Source organism: Acanthopagrus latus, chromosome 8 (genome assembly GCF_904848185.1).
Source record: "Acanthopagrus latus isolate v.2019 chromosome 8, fAcaLat1.1, whole genome shotgun sequence".
NCBI lineage: Eukaryota > Metazoa > Chordata > Actinopteri > Spariformes > Sparidae > Acanthopagrus > Acanthopagrus latus.
In genome coordinates, this window is record NC_051046.1 from 13,220,334 (window position 1) to 13,243,361 (window position 23,028).

General features: G+C 42.4%; 1 protein-coding gene across 12 annotated transcripts in view; it reads left to right on the top strand.

The window, feature by feature from the left end:
- Positions 1-20,172: 20,172 nt before the first annotated feature.
- LOC119024272 (pleckstrin homology domain-containing family A member 5-like) overlaps positions 20,173-23,028 on the top strand; it is an 85,641-nt gene continuing 82,785 nt past the window's right edge. For 11 of the 12 annotated variants that reach the window (XM_037106867.1, XM_037106864.1, XM_037106865.1 and 8 more), the window contains exons 1-3: positions 20,428-20,880; positions 20,999-21,075; positions 22,875-22,932. In XM_037106867.1, the coding sequence (XP_036962762.1) occupies positions 20,456-20,880; positions 20,999-21,075; positions 22,875-22,932 (560 nt within the window). In that variant the 5' untranslated portion in view covers positions 20,428-20,455. Of the gene's footprint in view, positions 20,881-20,998; positions 21,076-22,874; positions 22,933-23,028 lie in introns of all 12 variants that reach the window. The other variant, XM_037106863.1, reaches the window with a different exon arrangement.

The window sequence follows — 23,028 nt, forward strand, 5'->3', positions numbered from 1 at the left end:
TTTTTAAAAAAACAACTATTATAATAATCCGTCTAGATGATTGTGTGCACTTTGCACATGTACAGTTCTCTTTGAGTGCTGTCTATTTCATCAGTTGATCCAGTTCAAAATTACTTGTGATTTCCTGCGTGCAGCATGTTAAACTGAAGCACTGGCAACCTGGAATGTGCGCTACAGGCTGCACTGCTGCCTGAATACATCATGCTAATAAATGCTGATAGTCTATGGAGCGGTGGAGATCGACTTCCGTGATAATAATTTCATGGAATAAAGTCCAAATCCTCAAAAATGTCAAAGCCTCACTGGATGAAAGTGTGAATACATCATGAAAATGAGTCTACGCAACAGTCAGTGGAGCTCAGAGAACATCTCCACTGATTCCGTGCTGGTTGTTTTAGCAAGTTTGACAAGAGCTTCCTCCCTGGTTGTCTGCGTAAATCTGAATGTTATTGGTGTGGTGTGAATCACTGGTGCACAACAATAGTCATTGCCTAGTCATAGTCCAGCAGAGTCATTCCTGTCTACACCAGGCTGTAATGGCTCGGCCTTGGGCCTGTCAGAACCATTGAGCACACAAGTTTGATGTGATAATTCCCAGGCAGTGAACATGAGGCCCTGTGTATGGCCCCTGTCTCTGCCTCGCTGCACCTCCCTCTGCACAGTCGGTTAGCCAGATTCATCTGGGAGCGAGCGGTGTTGTTGTGTATGGAGCCATTGTTTTTTGCTTCCGCGCTCGTGTGTATATGTGCATACTGAAAGGGTCGATGGCGAAAAAAAATAAAAGATCTGTACGTGTGTTGTGTGTGTGTGTGTGTGCGTGCGTGTGTGTGTGAGAGAATGCAGCTTTACACATGTGGAGCTCAGATGCACCCGCAGGCTTGGGGGTCCGTGCCGCTCTGTGTGGGAAAAAATCACATCTCTTTGCTCCGTATCCCATTTTGATGTGCAGAGATGATGGTTTTATCTTAACCCAGGGCTCAGGTTTAATACCGTGGCGAGGCGGAGTCAAGACCCCACCTGGCCCCATTCTTAAGATGAGAAGAGCTGAGACTTGTGCACCTTTTTGAAATGTGACTCTGCACTTGAAACAGGAGGGTGTGGGGCAGGCCATGTTTTCCTTTTGACAACGTACTCCCAGCTGGATTTCCACCGGCTCATTTGGTATTCACTGGCCCGTTAGAGCTTTGAGTCAGGCTGCAGAGTGCCAGTGGTAATGCCTGATGTCAGGGGATAACTAGAGAGGTGAGGAGCTGTGAGCTCTGGCACACAGTATGCACATATATACCTGATGTACTTGTAGCATATCATCTTACAATCCTGTGTCCTACAAAAATACATTAACTTACTGGTGGCTACACTTTGGCAGACAGGTTTTGGAGGCGGAGGACAGGGAGCTGTGGTTATACACATATAATTAACTGCACTTTGAAACCTGAGACACCCTGTTTCCAATTTGTTCTTTAAACAACTAAAACACTTACGACGAGCAAAAGATTGTGCGGCTGGTTAAATATTAATGAGTCAACATGTACTCCTCACAAACTCTCTGGGGACCAGTGTGCTGATGCTATTTATAACAAGGACCCGCAGCGCATTTAATTTCTGAGAAAATGTAACTTTTTAAATGCCAATAACAAAATCTGTACTGTATTTAACAAATGTTTTTTAATGAGAGTTTCCTGTATTGTTGCTGTATGCTGGTGTTCAATCAATGGTAAGTAAATATGTGCCAAATAACTGTAAGTGATGTTTATGTGTTAGAGCCACTGACGCTAAAGGGAAAAAAGTCGACGATGCATGCGCAGAATCTTCCTCTCTGGGATTTGATATGTCAGTGGTGTAGACTTTGTCACCACCATTTTGTCCGTGTTTCAGGCCAGTTTGTAATCATTTTTGTGTGTTCGTGTGCACAGAGATATTTTTTAAAACCAAGACTGTGTGGAGAGGATTTTATTAATTTTTTTCCAAGGGGAAACTGAATGGGAAAACTATACGCTTAGCAAAATGGTCATAGTAGTGTGGACAGGGCCTAAATCTGAGTCTAAGTCTGTACTGTCTCCAAGTCGGTGTGGACGATTTCAATATTTAACCAGTACTTTGAATTTTTTTTTTAAAAATTTGACTGTGTGCTTTGATTTTAGTGTGTATGTGTCTTTGTGATAAATGTGAATGTTAGAAGACAGTGTTGCTATCAGGCAGTTCATCATCTTTAACACAGTCATGTTTGAAGTAGTGTGGTGGCCATAAAGTTTCATTTATTCCCGCATAACCCACACAGACACCACAGAAACACACACCGTCACCAGCATTTCTCTGTCACACACAGAGAAACTGCATGCTGGCGGAGTTTGCTGCCAGCTGGTTGAGTAAGATAATACTGATGGGCTCATTATTATGAACAACTGCATTGTTTGGATCCCTCCACTTCACTCCTCCTAAGGGTTCTAGCTCAACTTTGTCATCAGGAAATCCCAAACAGTTTGGGGAAACGGCTGAAAACAAAACCAGGGGGAAAAAGGCGGGGAAAAAAATATGTCCAACGAAGAAAAATGTGTTTGTCTTGAATTTGAAAACTCCGGGTAATAAATTAGACGACTATGAAATCTGCTGTTTACAGAGGATGAATCCGAGTTCATGGCTGCTTAATATTCTTGCTGTTCCATTACAGAGATATCGCTACAGCCCTGAGCAAGCGGCCATCTGTTGGAGAAAAACACCATCCAGCAGCACGCATGTTGTCGAGGCATCAGAGTCATGTTCTCTGACAGTGCCGGTGTGTGTGGAGAGACAGAGAGAGAGACAGAGAGAGAGAGGGAGAGAGAGAGAGAGAGAGAGAGAGAGAGAGAGAGAGAGAGGCAGGCAGTCGGTTATTAGCAGAGATCCAAGCCAAGGGAAATCAGCGAGTCAAAGCAGCAGGCAGAGGTGTTCATTTGTTATTCAGCTCAGGACGGAGACAATGATTCAGATCTCGATGCATCGTAAGGAATGTGTAACACTGACGACGAGCCTGCATGTTGTGACAGGCCCTCCGCATCCTGCTCACCCGTAAAAAGACAAACGCTCCACGTACAGAGTTTGACATGAATAACAGAAATCCTGAGTTCCTGTGGATACAATGGAGACTACAGATTGCCGGGGAATTATTGCTGTACATCTCAAGTAACGCTAACAGCCTCTCCTTTGCGCCTGTTCCTATCAATTTAAACATCTTCTGGCAGAAAAAAAACAAAGGAGAAATGTCTTCACACTAGCAAACTTTCTGACTAGCTGTCATCCTTTTCTCTCATCACGTCACGTAGCAATTTGCCAAAAGACTCTTAAGCCGCTCAAATTGAGCTGATAAAATGAATGGGCTGACACTTTGTGCGGCTTATACAGAGTTTAACTGTAATTAGAGAGCAATACTATGAAGAGTGCTAATTCAATTACCGTTTTACAAATTATAGTATGATTGTCAAACTTTTGCTGACTGCTGTTTTAATTATAGCTGGCTGCAGCCAATGCGCGGCAGTCCCGAGCAAATTACATATCCTCTTTCTGTCTCGCTGTGCTTTGCCCATCCATTTTCTGTGCCACCCCGCCCCATAATGGCCATGGAGAGATTAATTGGTGTCTTTAAGCCTCACTGACTGCCAAGAGTGATGTGAGGGAAGTGCGTACCACCTGACAGGGAAAATTGAACCATTTAGCTTTCTCTCGTGGTTCACAAAGCTTCTCCGTCCCCCCCGACTAATTCATACACTGATATTAGCCTCAATAGAGTCAGGCATCAAAATGGCCCTTCCATTCTCAATGCTTGGGCGCCAGTACAGGACGGAAGAGCTGATAGTGTCTGGGGTTAAGTTAATTAAGCATCTGTTTGTGCGTGTGTGTGTTTATGGTCCACTGCCCTGTGGAGGAAGGCCATTTCTGGCAAAGAAAAGAACTGGACACCGTTCACCAGGCAAGACAGCCATCCTGATATTTAAAAAAAAAAACCTCTCACAGTGGCAACACACTGCCTTGCTGCTTTGGCATGAGTTACTGTAAAGTTGTGCACAGCCTCGAGGGGACAGTAATGGGCAGTTTTGTGTCACAGGCCCAATATTATAATGCAGCACATCCTTATGCATAAACAACTGAAAGCATAGATTACCACTGACTCCCAAAATGACATGGCCTTCTGTTTTCTTTCATTGGAGACTTTAATTCTCATGTGGTTAACGTGGTGAAACAATTGCAGTTTGTTGGGTTTAGACCACAAAACTACAAGGTTAGGTTGAGAAATAGATCATTGTTTGGGTGAAATTAAGTACATTAGGAAGCTTGAGTTACCTTATGTATGCGGCCAAAGTTAAAATAACTCAACGCTGACTAATTTTGATTTTTTTTTTTTTTCTAAGTTTTTGCAGTGGACATGTACAGCTGCCTTGTAGGCTCAAATCTTTGGGTGTGTTTGATCAAGCCCCCAGGAAGAGCGCCAGGCTCTGAAGCCAGTTTTCGTAGTGGCCGAACTGTGTAACTGCGTCGTTACGTGATGGACTGTGGCCCAAAAAGGCTTAGATTGCGAAAGAAGCAGCTGTTAAACCATGGATTCATGTTTTTGAGCACCACATGCCTCATTTCAATGTCATCATTTGATCCATTCAGTCCAATACCAATTGGGGAGAGGAGAAGAGCCGCATGATTAAATCATTTTATCCCTATTCAAGTAAGCCACAAGTTGGTCGGTTAGCAGAAGTCTCTAAAATGCACACTCTTCGGGCAACACAACACAGGCGAGTCAGGTATTTTCCAGCTGGAAAATCACTGAGCGGATCTCCTAGGAATGAACCAGGCTCTGCTTTCATTACTGTATCCAGGTCCTATTATATGGATCCATCTACCCCACATCCTCCATATTTTTGAGCTTTGCTGTTTTCTTGACACCGCCTCACCTGAATTCCTCCTTTGCTTCCATCAGTCACTAAAGGTTGCAACAAAACAATTAAGGTAAACATAGTGGTGAGGACAGGCTGTGTTTTTGTGCAAAGCATGTGTATGTGAAGTAATAGCTCCTGGAAGTACAATCATGTCTGTCCTTTACGCTGCACTCTGGTATGTTATAGTATATTTATTTCTATCCTAGGAGAAGCACAGCAGGGATCTGGCAGTCCAGTGGAAAACCGCAATTCTGGTGTTCATCACTATGATTTGTGTCATCCACAGCCTAACTATTAATGAGTCAACACAGCATAGCTTGTGTTTTGCCACTTCAGTTGACAGAGGCATAGCACAGTACGCATTTAATGTGATGTGAGAAGGTTTTTAAAGTTAGTGCTGCTGATCCAACTGAGAATCAACAGCCCCACCAAGTAAATCAGTTTTTGAGGGCACAAGCCTACATACACATTCCATAGCGTGAAGATCTAATTTGATTTAATTATATGACATCATTATTAAAATTAGATTAAAATCTTTAGTTGGACCTTATTTTTATAACTTATTTCTCATTACTCTTACTAGTACTTGTGTTTTTATGAGGGTTATACCGCAGCCATTGGAATTATTCATCATGATATACGATTAAATCAGTTATCATCTCATCCCTGCTCAGATACTGTGCCCTTAGTTTTGTTAAGCTTGGCCTGACATCATAGGAGCTCTCACGAAAAAAAAAATAAAAAATAATGTGTTGACACCAGAGTGAAAAGGTGTCACACGCAGACACTTTGCATTTATGCTTTCTGACAGGCTGTCAGAAAAGTCCATAACAGGAGGAAACAAGCAGTGCCTCTCTGCCAGTGAATTGATAGATAGCTGGGCAAAATTCACACTGTTATAGGCGTATTTGCATTTGAGTACACATGAGCAAGATGATCTGTATGTGTGACACAGAACAGGAAAAAGAAGGTTAAGATGACATTGCGCATTATATCTTCTATCTGTAACCCTGTTAACTATGCTATTGTCTGGGTTGATTGTAATCCATTAAAATGCTACTCTTAGACCCATGACAACGTTTTGTATTCCTTTCTTTAAACTTCCTTTTCTCGGGAACACTTAAACTGATTACTTAGAAGAAACTACTGACCACACACAGTCCTCAGGTAGAATCTCTTTCCATTCCATTCTTAAATTCCCCACGACTGCATTGTCCTGTTGCCATCAATCAACCGGTAAACAGAACATTTCCGACCACCTGTGCTGTCCCTCCCACAGATAGAGCGATTGCTCATCGAAAAAGGACGAAGCATTTTTGAGCATCTGCCGTGTTCAGATGGGGTTTGAAGTTTTTGGAAAAAGAACTGATTATTCTAATTGTAAAAGTAAAAACATTTCCCTAAAATGACTGGCTGGAGGCTCTTTGATCTACAAATTCTTGACAACGTTTATTGTTGCTTAAGGGTGCAGGGAACATTCTGTGATATCTTATTTCTCTTATAGATATACAAATGATTTCTCTCGTGTTTCTCTTAAACCAAAGAGGGTGAGCTGGTGGACTCATCGGACCACTGGGAGTGAAACGAGCTGTCCCCTTGGTCCATGTTGCCCACTCAGGAGGCTCGCCTAATTAATCAGTTGCTTGGCAACATCTGGTCGGGACATCATTTGCGGCAAACAGTCCGAACACCTGTTATGTCGAGACAGGAATGGGTGCAAGTTGAGTTATTGTGCAGCCAATCAGGCCCTCTCTCACACTGTGTAAATATCTGGCAGCAGAGTGGAGTGTGACAGGGACATTTACATATTCGGGCCTCCCTCGCCGATTGGGTTTCTATTGTAAACGAACACAATAGCCTTGAGGATGTTTTTCAACTCAAGTCGTATTTTTACATTTCTGCACTGGAATCACCGCATCACATCACACCGTGGCTAAATCAAAAGCATGCAAAACATTTACGCGAGCACGGCTAAGATAAATAAAAGCTTTGTGGCTTCATAAATGGTTCCCTCGCATTCTCATTAATCCCTCGCATCACATTCGAACAAAGCTAAACAACAAAGCAGATATTTCCAGAGGGTAACTCCAATTATTTCCAAGCCGTGTCCTGTTTCCCCCCCAAAAAAAGAAATGTTCAAGTACTTTGTGAGTACCTGCAGGGATGTGGCAGTCATCCAGGGAATCGTGTTGTCTCGCATTTTCCAGACAGTTCTCCTGGCATCTGTCTGTTCGGGACCAGAAAGATAGTATGTGCCCTCTGCATGGCACTCAACCTCAACTCCCAGCAAGAGGTTGCTGTTTTGACACCTCTGTCACCTAATAGAGACCTGAGAGCGACACGTCTGTCAGGTGATCCCTTTCTTTGTCTCCTGCTTTTATATTAAACTGGCTGTTAGCAGTTGATTTAGGGCATTTTATTCTCTCACTTACATCTAAATTCACATTTCTTTGAGAGCGCCTTTCTTTTTTTTTTCTGCCTCCTTTCATGTCCTCGTTTGCGCTTAGCCAGGATGGAGCCTGGTACACTACGACCTGCCTCAGCGAGCACAGAGGAACTCGTTCATCACTGCTCACTAAATAAATCAGGAATCCATTAATTGCATTTCACAGCAGTCATGATCTGCAAATTAGGAATCAAGGAGCTCATTTTGCGCACGCTACTGTAATTGCATGGTAGTCACAAATGCAATTATTCCAACCCTCGCTGCTCTGACTCTTTGCCAGTTGTTGCTTTTCTTCTCTAATTTCCTCAATGTGCTACACATCTATAAAGGTGTTTCATTTATTTTCACACCTCCCACAAATACGTTGACTCCTTACATTCATAAGGAGAATAACAGTGTCATTCTAATACATATAATACGGCTACTTAAATATTTCATTTCTATTTTTCCTTCCATCAGAGGCTAGTTACAGTAATATGTTACACCTTGCGATTCCAGGGCAAACTTAATATGCCGTAGTGTTGACACAGTCTTATTCTGAGTTTGGGCATTTCCCCCACTGTAGAGAAAATCGTCTCTGGCCTGTCATGAAGAGAGATGTTGAGGATTCCTAAAAAAAAACAAAAAACGGGGATGTCCAACACTCCACAAGCCAAAATAGTGACATTCCTGGGCAACCTGTCAGTGTCTGATATCTAACAGTGGATTTTTTTCACAGTGAGAAAGTCCTTTAGGTGCCAGGTTTCATTTCAGAAAAAAAAAAAAAAAAAATCTTCTTCCTGGTTTGAGAAAAACAAGAACAACTTAAGAAGCTTCGTATCCTACAAGGGACAAAATGTATAAGGTGTAAAAAGAGTCTAACCCTCGGTTGTATTGTTCATGAACACTTCATTATCATGGAGTGAAGTTGAGGACAAGGACAGCTAAAACATGTCTGCCCTCATGAATTCAAATGCACATTTCTTCATTGTGGCTGCTCTGAGTGTGGTCCCAGCTTTCCTCCACCGTTTACGGCATCCCTTTGTGTGCCGCCACTATCCAACTCTCCACATAGAAAGGATTAGACGGAGAATCAAAAGACATTTCAGTGCAAGGAGTTATGATTTGATGCATATGTAAATGTGAGCTGAGGAGAGGGGACAGCCAGGTGAAATATTGCTAAATGTTTAACATTCACAGCACAAAGGCACATTCAGGAAGTTTTCTTTGGTATGACTCCACCACCTTCCTGTGCCCTGCAAAGTTTCTTTTGCATGTTTCTCTTTGCCCCCTGTAACCTCTCCTTTATTGTCACTCGTCAGAGGAGTTTATTGTGCTTTCGTCAGTGATACTATCCTGACGCCTGTGTTACATTAAAGGGTGCACTTGACTTTTTCTGAAGACAGACGCTTTCGTGTTCGTTCTGAACCCCATCCAAAAGCATCTGTATCAGATGAACTGGGAATGAGACTATTCAACCATCTGTCTCCAAAATTGTCTACTGTACTTTTAACCCTTCCTTACAGTCTCTCTGGCCATTTCCTTATGATGTCATGCTCGGGGTGGGAAGCTCAATTGAATAACACGGGGAATCTGACAAATTATCATTTCACCACTTACCAACTGATCAGCAACTGAAAAGACAGGAATCGTGAATATCCAGAGGGACACTGGACCAACATTTAAGGTAGAACAACATGTTTGTTAGTCACTGGTTGCCAACAGCTACCACTGGCACGCCTGGAAGTGAAACACACTGGATTTAATTAAACAAAAACGTTTGCTAGAAAGTGGTCGAATGCTAATGTTGTTTTACTTATAAAATATGGCCCAATGTCTGCCAGATTTCCACCTCTTCGCCGCCTTCTAGTAGCTGATGATAATCAACATGGCAGCTTGTTTGGAAACATTCTCTTGTGTCATGAAAATAAATCACTGAGGTTTCTGAAGATAAGCAATAATCCGAACAGTGGCTGGATCCGTCTTCATGTTAACTTTAAAATGGTTGTTTTTTGTAGTTTTGCAGGAGTTTTCCAGAAGTGGCTCATCGCGCTGGACGTCCCTGATTTGCATAAACTGGCCAGACTTCAACTTGCACGTACGTATTGGACACATGTCGTCAGTGTACACAATAGGAAGCTGAACTAAACCTGGAGTTGTTCTTTATTAATGAAGCACTGATGCACCTTTCTTTAGCATCTAGAGAATTTCACCAGTTTTTTGTTAGGTCACCTTCTTGAGCAACAAAGATCGTTCAGCTGCAGCCTCTAGTGCATGTCTAATGCAGGCAGAAGGAGAGGCGTCTGGGGGAAAAAAACATCGAAATGGATATTGTCTTAAAAGTCACCTCTGTCATATCGCAGCCTGTCCATCCATCTGCCGAGCCATGTGACACGTGAGTTTAGAGGGCTTGCTTGCTCTTTATTTATTTTACCTTTCTGCTGAGCACAGCGACTGTGGTGAATGTGAGCCATCCAGCCGACAAAGTGCTGATTAATTGTCTGCCTGCAACAAGAGGGAGTGAGAGCGGCAGAGGGAGGAGGTTTAGAGGATGGACGGTAAAGAGGATAGCGGTAGGATAACTGGTTCATGCAAGCTTTGACAAGTTAAACGTGAAAAAAAGGAGTATCATTGTGTGCCTCCTATTGTGTGTGTATACATTTCTATTACGCCAAGTCAAAATCTGTGCATACCTTTCCTCGTCTATATCTGTCTTTCTGTCAGTCAGTGTTTGCCCATACGCTCCCTCTAAACCACAGGTATGAAAGCTTTCGCTGCTTGCGTACATGTGCTGCTGTGTCTTTGTTCCGCGGCACAGCGCTGGCGCTGCCACCTGCGTTCTCCTCTCCCTGCAGGAGGTCACATGTGTGACATCTCATCAGCCAGGCTGTATCTGAGATAAGTGATGAATCGATACTTATTGATTAGGGGAGCTACCACAAGAGACTGTTCCCCCTTACCAAGCCTGCTCTGCCTCAGTGTCCAGGTACAGATAAGCAGATGGCCCAGCTTACCCAACAGTGCTCAGCACACGGGACGTGTTTAGTGGCCCAGACACAACCTCTCCACAGGACTCAGCTGTGTCCTACTGCCTCTCCAGCAGACTGACAAATTTAGACACACACACACACCGAGACACACAGAAAGAGATGTCAAGGAATAAGGAAATCTTATAAGGATCATTATGAAATGCAGTCTTAATTAGATGTGTCTGATTGAATTGATGATTTGTATTTGAACTATTTTTCCCTCTTCGGACAAGATTTTAATCACCATGAGTGCCTGTGGATCATTCTTTATGTTTCCGTGTGATGTGCAGTAAATGCCTGGATGTTGATGTACTGTACTAACCTTATGCTTACTGGACCTTGACAGGGGAGGAAATGAACTGAGATTTCCCACAACCCCTCACTCCCACTGGTCGATTCAGAGCCAATTTACTGACATTGCACCCTTTTTACTGATGCTGACACTGGATCAGCTATTGCATCATGCCACATGGGTCATCCGTATGTGTACATCTTACTTTTCAGTTTGTGGTGTAGTTAGGAGCTCTTCATGTGATATTCTACAGGAAGCATTAAACTCAGTACACCTGGTCAGGTGTAAGGGAGGTAAAAAAAACTAAAGCCGAGTCGATGACTCAGCACAACTTGCCATCTGCCGCTTAAGCAGAATAAATAAAAAACAGTTGTCATGTGCGTCAGGAAGAGAAAGATGCTCAAAAAGACTTTAACTTTATTATTGTTCCTTCGTCTATTGATAGCGGTGTCTGACAGGAGATCCAGAAGGAGGAAACGTTTTTGTTTCACACTTATTATCAAAAGTGACAAACAGCAGGAACGCTGCATTTTTCGTATATAGCAGCCTCTCCTTGATCATCTTCCCAGTGATGTTGTTGCTCTATCGCAGAAAGAACTGTGTTAATGTAAAATCAACATCATGACCAGAGATATGGACTTGAATGGTTGCGATGTGGAATCCACTTGAGTCACTGTTTTGCTGACTTGCTACTTGACTCGTTGGACAATAAATGCGTTGACACTCGACTTAGACATGGAAGTTAAAAACTTGTGACTTGACTTGTGACATGACGAGTCAAATGACTTGTCTGTGTTTAGACTACACTTTCAGTTCAGTTTTTTGTAGTCTGATTTTCTGAGCAGGTTAGATCAAAGATTTATCAAGTTTCTTCGGAGGGGGACTGACTCGACCTTGACTTGAAAACTAATTGACTTAAGTCTCATGTCTGACACTGTACCTGTTTGAGTAGAGCTGTGGCTGCAATGACAGGAAAACATTTCCTCAATGATGACACATCCAACTATGTCAAATTCTTGGATTTCCCCTTCTGAACCTGTTATGCATTTATTTTTGTATTCCAGTAAATTAACACACTGTGTAGGAGTTTCATGGGTGGCTTCCAATGCAGGATGACTGAAAGTCACTGTCTTGCTTGGGTTGCTTTCTTAACACAATGTAAACCACCTTATGAGGTCTCTAAGGAGGGATCATTTGTGGCAGATCATTAAATCCTTGTGCATCACATCTACACAACGTGACAGGGTGAAGTAGAAGTTGTAGCAGTATAAAGCTGCGTGGCTTCTAACGGCATACTTCATCAATCATAGGCAGATCCATCTATCTTTCAGGACGTTACTACAATGTGCGCCATCATTGTATAAACAAATAAATAAGGCAGAGCATCTTCCCCTCAGTGTTCGCTCTGTATTTTTATTAGAGAGCTCACTCACTCGGCGCTGAAGGATGTGGGTCGGGTTGTGAAGAAAACAATACTTCAGGAAAAAACACTTCCTTGACAGACTTTGCTTTAGTAGATGTGGCTCATTTTCTTTTGAGGTTTTTCACTGACTGTACACAGGTCCTGAAGAGCATGATTAAGCACACAGACTGATTCTCAGGAATATATTCTGGAGTCATTCATCGAGAATGCTTAACTTGGAAAACCAGGATTTCACAATAACTTCCTGTGTCTGAGTTGTAGGCCAAAATAGACACCCTCCCTCAAGGCAAGAGAGGCACAATTAAACAGCTGGTCATGTACTGTCAATAAGGAAGTGACTAAAGCAGTAACTATACTTTGATCATGCAAAATGCTGTGCAGATCATGCAGTTTTGCATGACCTTGAATTTGAAAAACTCCAGGCTCAAAATAGCCCCAAGCAGAGCAGCTGTTCATACATAAATATGTGAACTGTGATGTCAAAGACTGGGTCATATGTTTCCTTCTTTTTATGGAAGATCTAATTCAAACCTTTCTGCATAATTAATTACTTTGGAGGTTACTCTGCTTCATCTGGACAGTGGGTATACACTGGGCTTTGTTTGTATATTCTCTCAAGGCCACCGGTTGACAGAGAAGTACGGGTTCTGGTAAGTGTTTGTTCTTTCTGCTGGTTCAACATGAAAAATGACTTATGTTTTTTTCTTTCACATGTGAACAGAAAATTCTGTATGCAAGGTTTTTTTCTTTTTTCTCCAGCTGTGAGAAAGCTGTGCTGCAGTATGTGCACCCCTTTAAAATTAAATAGTTTCATTTCATTCATTAGCAAACATTATCAATGAATAGCTGACAGCTCTCATAATTTGATAGTGGATAGAGTGGAAGGCATGCTTATAATCAAAAAAAGTTTTGTTTATTGTCCCAACTTCTAAATCTTTTGGGAATATCAGCGCTGTCCTTTAGGATTTCTTTCATCCGCCTGAAAGAATTATTCCCGGACTGGATCCCCTCTCACTGTCGCTCACATGACCCTCGCTGCCCTGAGAAGATGCTCATGACCTGTTTGTCACACTGCTCTGCTTTCCCATCCGATACAGGATATGTGTGTCAACAGGGGAGGACTGCATGCTGAGACATTCTGAATATTGCAGAGCCCAACAGATGTTGTGGTTGCACCGTTAGACAGTCCATGTCATCTGCTTTTTTGTTAAGGAAGAAACAGATAACTTTTGAAACTTCCCCCATCCTAGTGTTCCCCTGTGGTATTACTGTTAGTGCGACTGTCGCAAAGACGGCGTTAGCAACATGGCTAGGGCCCAAAGCAAAAAAACCCATTCATATTCAACTTCAGGTACATTCTGTTCATACTCTGCATCCATGCAGCGTAGCCAACAGTTTAAGTGAGACAGGACAAGAGGAAGAACTTTTCAAAATGGCTGAACTTTTGGTGGAGAAGTTTTGCAAGTTGCTGAGTATGTGCTGTCTTTATTCAAAGTTTATCAAGGTTAGATCACTCCTTTATCTTTATGTATTATATATTTATTTGTGTGGGTTTTTTTTCTGTTAACATAAAATAATTCCCCCTGCATAAACTAGTTAAATTAAAATGAGGGTAAATTCATCCTTCTTTCACCACCTTATAATTAGTGATATCAACCAATATGAAACTTTTCCACCATATTGCCCAGGCACTCTTCGCCTCCTCCATCAGTGCAGGAGAGCGACCAGAAAAAACAATGCATCTTCCAGTCTTGGTTACAAAATGGCATCAGTTCTGCATTTGCCATCTACTTTTTTGTGGGTACAATCGAGCACGGATCCTAAAACAACGCTTATAGAGAACCAATCTTTGCGCCCATGGTGCCCTTTTTTTCACAGCCATTACATTGTGCAAACAGTATTTAATTCAGAATGATAAATTGAAGCAGAAAAAAGGTGTCTATTGCCTTTTTTCCCCTTTTTTTTAAAAGATTAAGTTTCTTGGTTGGGTTCACATCCACACATTAATGAAGACTGTACATCACCTCAGACATTTAAGATGTCTGCAGTGGAATGTGGCCTCGTCTCCTCCCACCACATAATCCTGCCTTTGAAACAGCACTTTCACATCACACAGCACTAGGCAAGAATTAGTGCTCCAAGAACTGATCTACAATCTGCTACTTAAGCATAAATACGCTGCAGGGTGAAGTCACAGTCCTGCACTCATGAAGATGAAACCAGGAGGCACTTGGTGTCAGGATTTGTGCTGTCAGCACGTGTGTTGAGCATTAATGAGCACTGTATACTGGGGAATCACACCCCTGTCAGGTTATTTATGCATTATATTAAAGTGGAGCTTAAGACCCTGATCAATGTTAAGTAGTCCTTCATCTTAATTAATAATCTACTCCATTACTTAAATGACACAGTGGGATCTTCTGACTAATGGTGCCAACTGCAATCAATAGGGAACCCTTTGATGTTCCTGTACGTGTGGATGATTTAAAGTCCTGTGTAGTCTGTGGTGCTTACTAAGCACAGATAGCAATTAATAGATAGCAGTTCATGATGCAGAGAGAAGTTGATTTTATTATGTTGACACAGAGGGCCTTGTCTAAATGATGCCTAAAGACAACATGCAGGTAATGATCATTATGTTTGTTTAGATATTTATCAGACACATTAATCTTAAGAGGTTGAGCCCCGGCCCATTGATATGAGACGTAGGATACTTTCCTGCCTGGTTCTGCTGCCTGTTGTGCCGTTTGGTCGAGCTGAAACGATTAGTTGTCAAATATCAAAATTAATATGCAACAATTTTGATTGGAGCCTGACTGATGTTATTCGGCTGATACTATCAACTATTATTGGCCTATCCCAGAATCAATATCAATGTATATGTTGCACCGTTTTTTGCAGCAATATGAAAACTTTTCTGGAGATTATAATGTAGAAATATATGCTTAGGTTAGTTTTGTAATTAGTTTGTACATTCAGAGCACTGATGTCATTGAAGACAAAGAAGTTTGTTGTTAAACTGTTAAATATCCCACCTCCGTTAAACATCTTTGTGTAAAATAATTTATTGGACAATAAATGGGATTCTTTTAATTCATCAGGATTCAATCAGGATCAACCCCAAAAATTGAGCAATGATTATCAATGAAGTGATTTGACTAATTTTCAGGAAAAAGAAAGTCAAAATTCTATGCTTTCAGCTTCTTAAATGTGAATATTTTCTGGTTTCCTCCTCTATGACAGTAAAGTGAATATCTCTGGAATTTGGCTGAAGATATTTGAGGATGTCATCTTGAGCTTTGGTCGACATTTTTCACTATTTTCTGACATTTTAAAAGCCAAACAGAGAATCCATTTATTGAGAAAATCATCAACAGATTAACAGACAATGAAAATAATTGTTTGCAGCAGCCCCACTTTATGGCTAGGATTCCTTATCTCAGTCTGGATCTCTGCAGAAAGTAGCACAATCAACCTTTTCACTCCTTGGGCATGAATAAACTATCAAATCGAACACAAGTCCAGCTCTGTTTTTACTTTACATAGCAAAATAAAACCCAGTAGGAATGGGGGAAAATAACTTTTCTTGAATTTGTTTTGCCACGGCAGAGCTGCAAAGCATTTCCTCTCACAGTTAAAACCCACTCCGACCACTTACAGCATTCTCTAATTACAAAATAGAGTACCCACTGATTCAGTCTTAATGACACATATCACGAGTGGAAATCTCATAAAACCTGGGAAAAAAAACATTTGGACGGCATCCAAAGAGGCTATAGATCGAGTGAGGTCATCGCTGTGGTGAACATAGAGCCGTTTGTGGGTTGGGAGTTTGTCGGGCTGTGACTAACCGTGATTCAGGGAAGCGTGTTTAATGAATCAGTTGTGAGAACTACACCTTCTTTTTTTTCCATAAACTTCCAAAGCCTAGTGACCCATATTCATACTATGGGAATTCATAACGGAACGGAATTAGGTGCTTTACCACTTTTCCAGTGTTTCCTATTATCCTCTCCTGCTGACTTGAGGGGCGGGCGTAACCGTGCTGGTTTGTGGGTTATGCATGCCACTCAAATGATACCGTGTGTTGCAATCAGAGCAGCAAAGATGACATCATGTTCACATCATTGAGCAATATCTAAATACAGTTCCATAGTAAGTTATTGTGCCCAGTCAGTTAATTTTACACTGTACTTCAGGGCTGAACGTTACCTCCTGAGGCTATATTAGGAACTGTTATTTTTATCTAATCAAAGAATGAGCAGTTTTCCCTTAGCAGCAGTTAAGTGGCAATGTAATAAAATGTCCCTCATTTCCATTCCACTAATTTCAAAGCACTGTATTCAGGCTGAGAGATGGCTCTATCTGTAAAGGCTTTTGATGCCAGCAGATGAGAAGTCTGCACAGATGCCGATCAGCTCCAGTCTAAAGAGGAGAGTCCTCCCTCTTACCTAGCACAGACAGGCACGAGGCTACTGCTGAGCTGGCACCGGAACAAAGCCCCTCCAACAGCTGCTTGATAATGTGCAACCATTAATTACATTCTGATGCCTCGAGCCTGGCCCGTGTCGCTGAGCAGAGAACCCCTCGCCTTGCAGAGCATGGAGGAATTATGTAAGAATACGCTGCACGATGTTAACCAGACACAACACTGTATGTGCTTAACAATGACTCTCTTGCATTTATTTATTCAGACCCGCAGTCTCCTTCAGGACATGAATTAATATTTTCGAGCTGAATTGAGTCTTTGAGAAGATGGAGGTATTGTTTTATTCATTTGAGTTTGTTTTTCTTTTATTCTGTCTAAAACAAGGATGCAAAGAAAACCCTGTGTGTGCGAGCAACAGGAAAGTGTTTCTGTTTCTGATCTTCCAAATTCTCTGCAGAGTCAATTTTGGATTTGCATCACATTATGACCGGAGGCTCAGTTAAGTATAGTGTGACATTTAGTGGATCCCAGAGAAATGAGTGCCTGACAAAATGAATAAGCAAATCCACGGGGGTCAAGGACTTAATGGCTGCAGATCTGTTTGGCTTGTTCCTCCGTGTATTTCCATTTTCTATTACCCAACTCTGTGCTCTTCACAAAGGTTTACACACAGCCTCCACATGCACATTCTGCACTCCAAGCTTTACCTTTATGCAGAAAGACCAACATACTCTGTCACTCTCATTTAGGCTCCCACTTAAACTAAATGGTATTGGATTGCTTGAGTGCTGATGATATGCTACAGTGCAGAGAAGCATTTATCATTCACCCTGGCAACTGTGGGCTGGAGTTGAGAAATGTCTACTCCTGCCAAAAGAAGAATTACATGAGCTGACCTGCGGTGCTGGACTTTCTGTTATGTCAGTACTGTCAGACCTTGGAAATACAAGTCCATGGAAACTTGCATACTGACCAGGGCACCTGTGAAGTATATGAAATCACATGTATGAAAATGAAACTGAATTTTAAATGAGCTTTCTTAGCTTTCTCAATAAATACTTTCATAGTATATATATTGATGCTAAGCTTTGTGTGTCATCAGGTTGGCCTGTCATTTTAAAAGTCAGGAAAAGGAGATAGTGCTTGCGTCATGTTTCACTTCTCCTTTCTGAATGTTAAAAACGGCAAGACTTAGGGAAGATTTGCCTACTGGAAAACTGAGATGCAGGAACTCGGGCTTTCAGACACTACCTCACTTTAAGATCCCACGAGTATGCATGCAGGCAGGTATCAGGCTCTAATCCAATCATTTCCACCTAATGGATCTTATTCATAGATATTCCGAAAGAGATTCAACAGAGATGCAGGAGGTGGGAATTGGGCAAGTAAGGTATCTCCTTGAAAGAATACTTAAACTGTTCAAAAACGTCTGAATGTCAGAATCAAATCTATACGATACACATTTTAGAGGATGGAATGTATTTAGCTGTGTGTTATGCAAAACAGCCTCTGCACTCACTCAATCATGACGCTCAGCTTTTTTGAATATTATGTTTCATCTCATGGACCATTGTCTTGACTACCTGGGGGGAAACAAGCAGTTATTTTGTGTGCCATATAACTATAACGCTGTGCTGCTTTTCCCCCAGGTGAGTAAAACAAAGGACGCTGTGTTTGACATCTGTCTAGGAGAGGCACCAGTGCCTAACTGCCTGTTTCCCCTCTCTTTAGTGCTATTCTCCAAAGTGGATGACCTGGCAGTTGGCAGATACGTCCACTTCCCACCACCATCACCACCACCAACACCACTAGCTGCCTCAAAAGCAGTGGCTTACCATGTGTCCAGAACACAATGCAACACAATGCCAGGCACAAACAGGCCAGGCACAGCGGTGTTGGATGACTTGTCTTTGTACGGCGTGAATGGCTGATGCTGCAGTTCCACAGCACAATGACAGAAGGTGGAGACCAAGAACCTAAAGGTAAAGTTCAAAGTGTTCAGCAGCACGTTGTGTGTGTATGCCAGTCTTCAGCCCAGTGCAAGACAAGTAAAAAGCTGATAACTGCCCCTGGACGCCAGAGCTCAAGGGACCGCAAAAAGCTGCAGGCTTACTGTGTTTGTGTGACATCTGGTTTGTTCTGACTTAACTGATTGTTTGTTTTGGAATATGTGCCACAAACGCACAATACCACCTGGGATGAGAAGAGACTCAAAGTGGCCCCTGCTGTTGCCAGACATTCAGTCTTTAAGAGGGCCCTTGTGTCAAAAAAAACCCTCATTATTTGTTTTACATTTTTTAGGCATTGTATTATATTGTAGACATTCGAGAGGGGAATGAGGAGGGAGCGAGATTAGCGTTTTACAGCCGACACACCTGAGAGCACATATCACATGAACATTCATGTACACTGGGCATGCGCGTCCTAGTGTTAACAGGAAGCAGATGTGGCTGGTTGCTTAGTTACAGAAAAAACTATCAATGATTCTTACATTTACTTATTCTCACTTTTGGTACTAGGGCTGGTACCAAGGCAACAGGTCATTTTTCTTGAAAAAAGGGACAGAAATGATGAGGCAGGGAAACGTGACTGCTCTTCACATAATCCTCCTGGATGAAGCTATTTTCATTAAAACATTCTCATGAGCCTTTTTTGTCTCTCTTTACCACCCTTATTATCAATGTCCGTTTGTGTATGACTAAATATAAACAACAGAACATCCACTCCTTAGACACCTTAGCCATCAGTAGGGCCCATTTTACAATTAGTCAAATGGTCAAAACCAACTAATATGCATGTAGTGAATTTGAGGCTTTCCAGGATCCTGGAGCCCCTGGGCAGTTGCCCACTTTCCCTGTTAGGTATGCAGAATCCATAAATTGATGTGCTTAATCAGATTACCACCCAGAAAACTGCATTTCAGCAACAGTGCACACTAACAGTGACGGTGAGGAACACTTTGTTCCTTCATAAGCCTTTTTCACTAATGACATTTCGACAGGTCACTACAGGAGAAGCGCGGGCATAGAGTGCTGCACAAGATTAGTCCAGGAGAGAAGTTAGTACTTTTGCTCTGCCACCTGGCTTGTCTGCTGTGCCTGCGAGCCCATATAAGCTACAGCTGCGACGGCCAATTGTGAATACAAAAAGAGCAAGGTCTGCATGCTGGTATGGCAGAATTTGTATCTATTTGTGTAGCTTTTTATTGTGTACAACCTGTGGGTCTGTGGGGGTGGGGTGGGGGGTTGTCTGCTCTCAGCGATGGCAGTGCCAGCCTGCCAGCTGATCTAGTAAAGCGAAGTGCTTGCGCCGGGGCGTGTGGTCTGACCAGTGTTTGGAGGTAGACAGGTGCAGTTCCGTTGATGGCCTTGAAGGCAAGCACCATCGCCTTGAATCGAATTCCCACAATAATCCAAAATTCCGTAGGCCCTTTGCCAATCCAGATTAACCTTCAAACATACACCATCACAGCAACACTCTTGATAATGAAATTAATTTGTGCATTTCTGGTAGCTTCTTCTTTTTCAGCATCAGCTGTAGTGTGCAGATCAGCTCAGTGGCACACATCAGTGTCTCATTATGTTTGTTTAGATATTTAACAGACACATTAATCTTAAGAGCTTGAGCTCCAGCCCATTTGTACAAGATGTATAATACTTTATTCCTGCCTGGCTCTGCTGCCTGTTTTACTGTACAGCAGAGCTGCAATTATTGATTAGTTGTCAAATATCAGATTAATCTGCAACAATCCTTTTATCAGCATCCCTGTGGTGTGCAGACTGGCTTAGTGTCACACATCGGAGTCTTGCTGGGACGCTTCAAAAGGAGCCATCATTAATTGTAGTAGCAACACCTGTGCCTTTTCCTTCCACCAGTCTGTGAAGAAGACACAGAGGGGCCCAGTGGATAGATCTTGCCCTGGGGGCCTCTGAACAGGTTAATCCTGCCCTGCCCCCATGGTTGTTCACAGTAGGGGGGGAGTCTTTGTTCAGGACGATGTAGATCCACAACCAACACAAAAGACAACACACACACAAAAGTTGGGCATTCAACCAGTGACATCCCACAAATATAAACAACAACTTTGCCTGTCAGTTAACGCATGCGACACGTCTGTCAATCAAATAACCGCAGCCGACGAGCTGACTGTACCTGCCTGCCCTCACCCCCCCCGGGCTCCTGCCCTCCGCTCAGCCATCCGCCGTTGCCAAGGTTTCCGTGTACGCGCTGCCTGGTGGAGAGAGGGAGAGAGAGCGGAGCCGCGCGACTGTCATACAGTATTGCCAGACATGGCGGCGGACCTACAACCCGACTGGATTTCTTGTCTCCCTTCTTCCTGGAGTTATGGGGTTACTCGGGACGGACGCGTCTTCTTTATCAAGTAATTAAGGGAAAACCGAAAAGCGTCTCGGGTCATGTCTGCACCGTTTTTTTTTTCTGGCTCGAACAAAGTCGCCCGTGTAATGAATGATATTTCCCTCTCTCTTCTCTCTCAACAGCGAAGAAGCCAAGAGTACAACCTGGCTGCATCCAATAAGTGGCGAGGCGGTAATAACCGGACACAGGAAAACTCCAGGTAAGGTGTCACCTTACCGTCAAGTTTGTTTTTTTTTTCTGTGCCGTTGTTTAACCGCCGCTCGTGTTCGCCGTCATGTGCAGTTGTTTGTCTCCCCCTCCTTCCCCTAAAAAAACGATGTTTCCCACAGCGGGAGAGAGGCTGTGACACCCGTGCCTCGTTTCATAACGCGTGAGTGGGCTTTCGTCGCTCGTGCTGTTTAAAAAAGTGTAACACCCTCCCGTGCCCACCTCTGTGCCCTGCTCGTGCCACTTCCTCGTGAGCCTCTGCCCCGTCGCTCAGGTCTGTCAGTGAAGTTGACGAGTGGACGTTAGCTTGTTGTCAACTTGTTCAACGGCGACTTTCGCGAACAACCACCCGCATGTAAATACATAAAAAAAAATGAACAGTATTTATGTTGTTTCTTTAGACAATCCAACAGCTTCAGTTGACCGTCTGGCTCGTCTCATGCCTGCCGTTGGTGTTAAATTGATCCCCTACACAGTTTGACAGGTACACAGCAACAGCTGCTGTGGGCTGGAGAGCTAGTAAAGGTTAGCCGTAAATCTACAAAATTAGCTTCGTCTGCGAGTCCGCTTCAAAAATCTCTTCACCAATCTTCAACGCAATGTGGTGCATTGTTAATTTAGCTCCTTGCGGTATATCATAGCCTACACGCGACTATCTGTGTAGCAGCCTCCTCCTCATGTCTCTTCAAAGCATTTCCACTGATGTCACTGAGTGGCTGCTACATCTCAGTGGGGTTCAAGTTGCATCTATTTTCTTCATGGATTTAGTCCAGCAAACTTAAAAAATGTGTTAAAAAAACCTAAGTACAGTTCAATCAAGTTCTAAAGTACTTCCTCTCGACAACAATTATTTAGTGTTATTTAATTACTAGTTACTTTGCAGAGTCAAATATTCAGTGTTTATAGGCTACTATTGTGACATGATACCAATTGGATGCTACTGTGGACCCGATTTGTGAGAAGAGCCTGCTTTAGAGCCAAAGTAGCATGTTTTAAATTAGATTATTTTATTGGCAATCCGACAGAAAAATCATTTATACCGATGATCGGAAAATGCTGAATATCGGCCCAGATATCAGGGCCAATAATGGTCTTCCACTAGTCTTAGTTGAGTGGAATATCTTTTGGTTTTGGACTGGTGGTCTGACAAAACAAACAATGTGAACAATAGAGCCAGACTGATGTATTGAAGGCCTATGACAACTACTATATATTGTATATGTTGCCTTACATGCAGCGAAATGAAACTTCTCTTTTTAGACTATGATGGAAAAACAATGCTTGGGATATCTTATGATTATTATATTCTTAGTGAAGTTTCATGTCATTTTAGACAGTAAAGTTTGTTGTTTAACTGTAAAATATCCCAGCCTCTGTTACACTTGTTTGTTGCTAGTGTTTGATAACTAGATCAATTAATAATTGATAACAGAAATGAATAACAGAAATTGTTGTTGATACCCTAAAAGTGATATTCAGGAATTGCTTAATGTCTCAGTTTACAGACTTGCATAAAAAAGCAGCAAATCCTCACATTTGAGAAATTACAAATAGTTAATTTTGTGTTATTCTTGCTTGAAAATGACTGAAACGATAAATGCATGTTTAAAATAGCCGCTGAGTAATATTTTTTGGTCGAATGATAGTGTGATTGACTAATCGTTGCAGCTTTGTATTGCAGTGTTTGAAATGACAGCTGGTATTGCATAGCCCCAGTTAATTTAATACGCACAACAGCTGTTTGTTCCACCCATTTTGTGTTCACATGTTTTTGTCCACCCTCTTTCACAGACCTACCCACTGGATGGGAAGAAGGATATACTTTCGAGGGTGCACGGTGCTTTATCAAGTGAGTTTAACAGCCTCGGTCCTCAAGATACACACCAGTCATAACCCTAGAAAAACTGCATACAGTATCTAAACATACCATATGAATTCAAGGCAG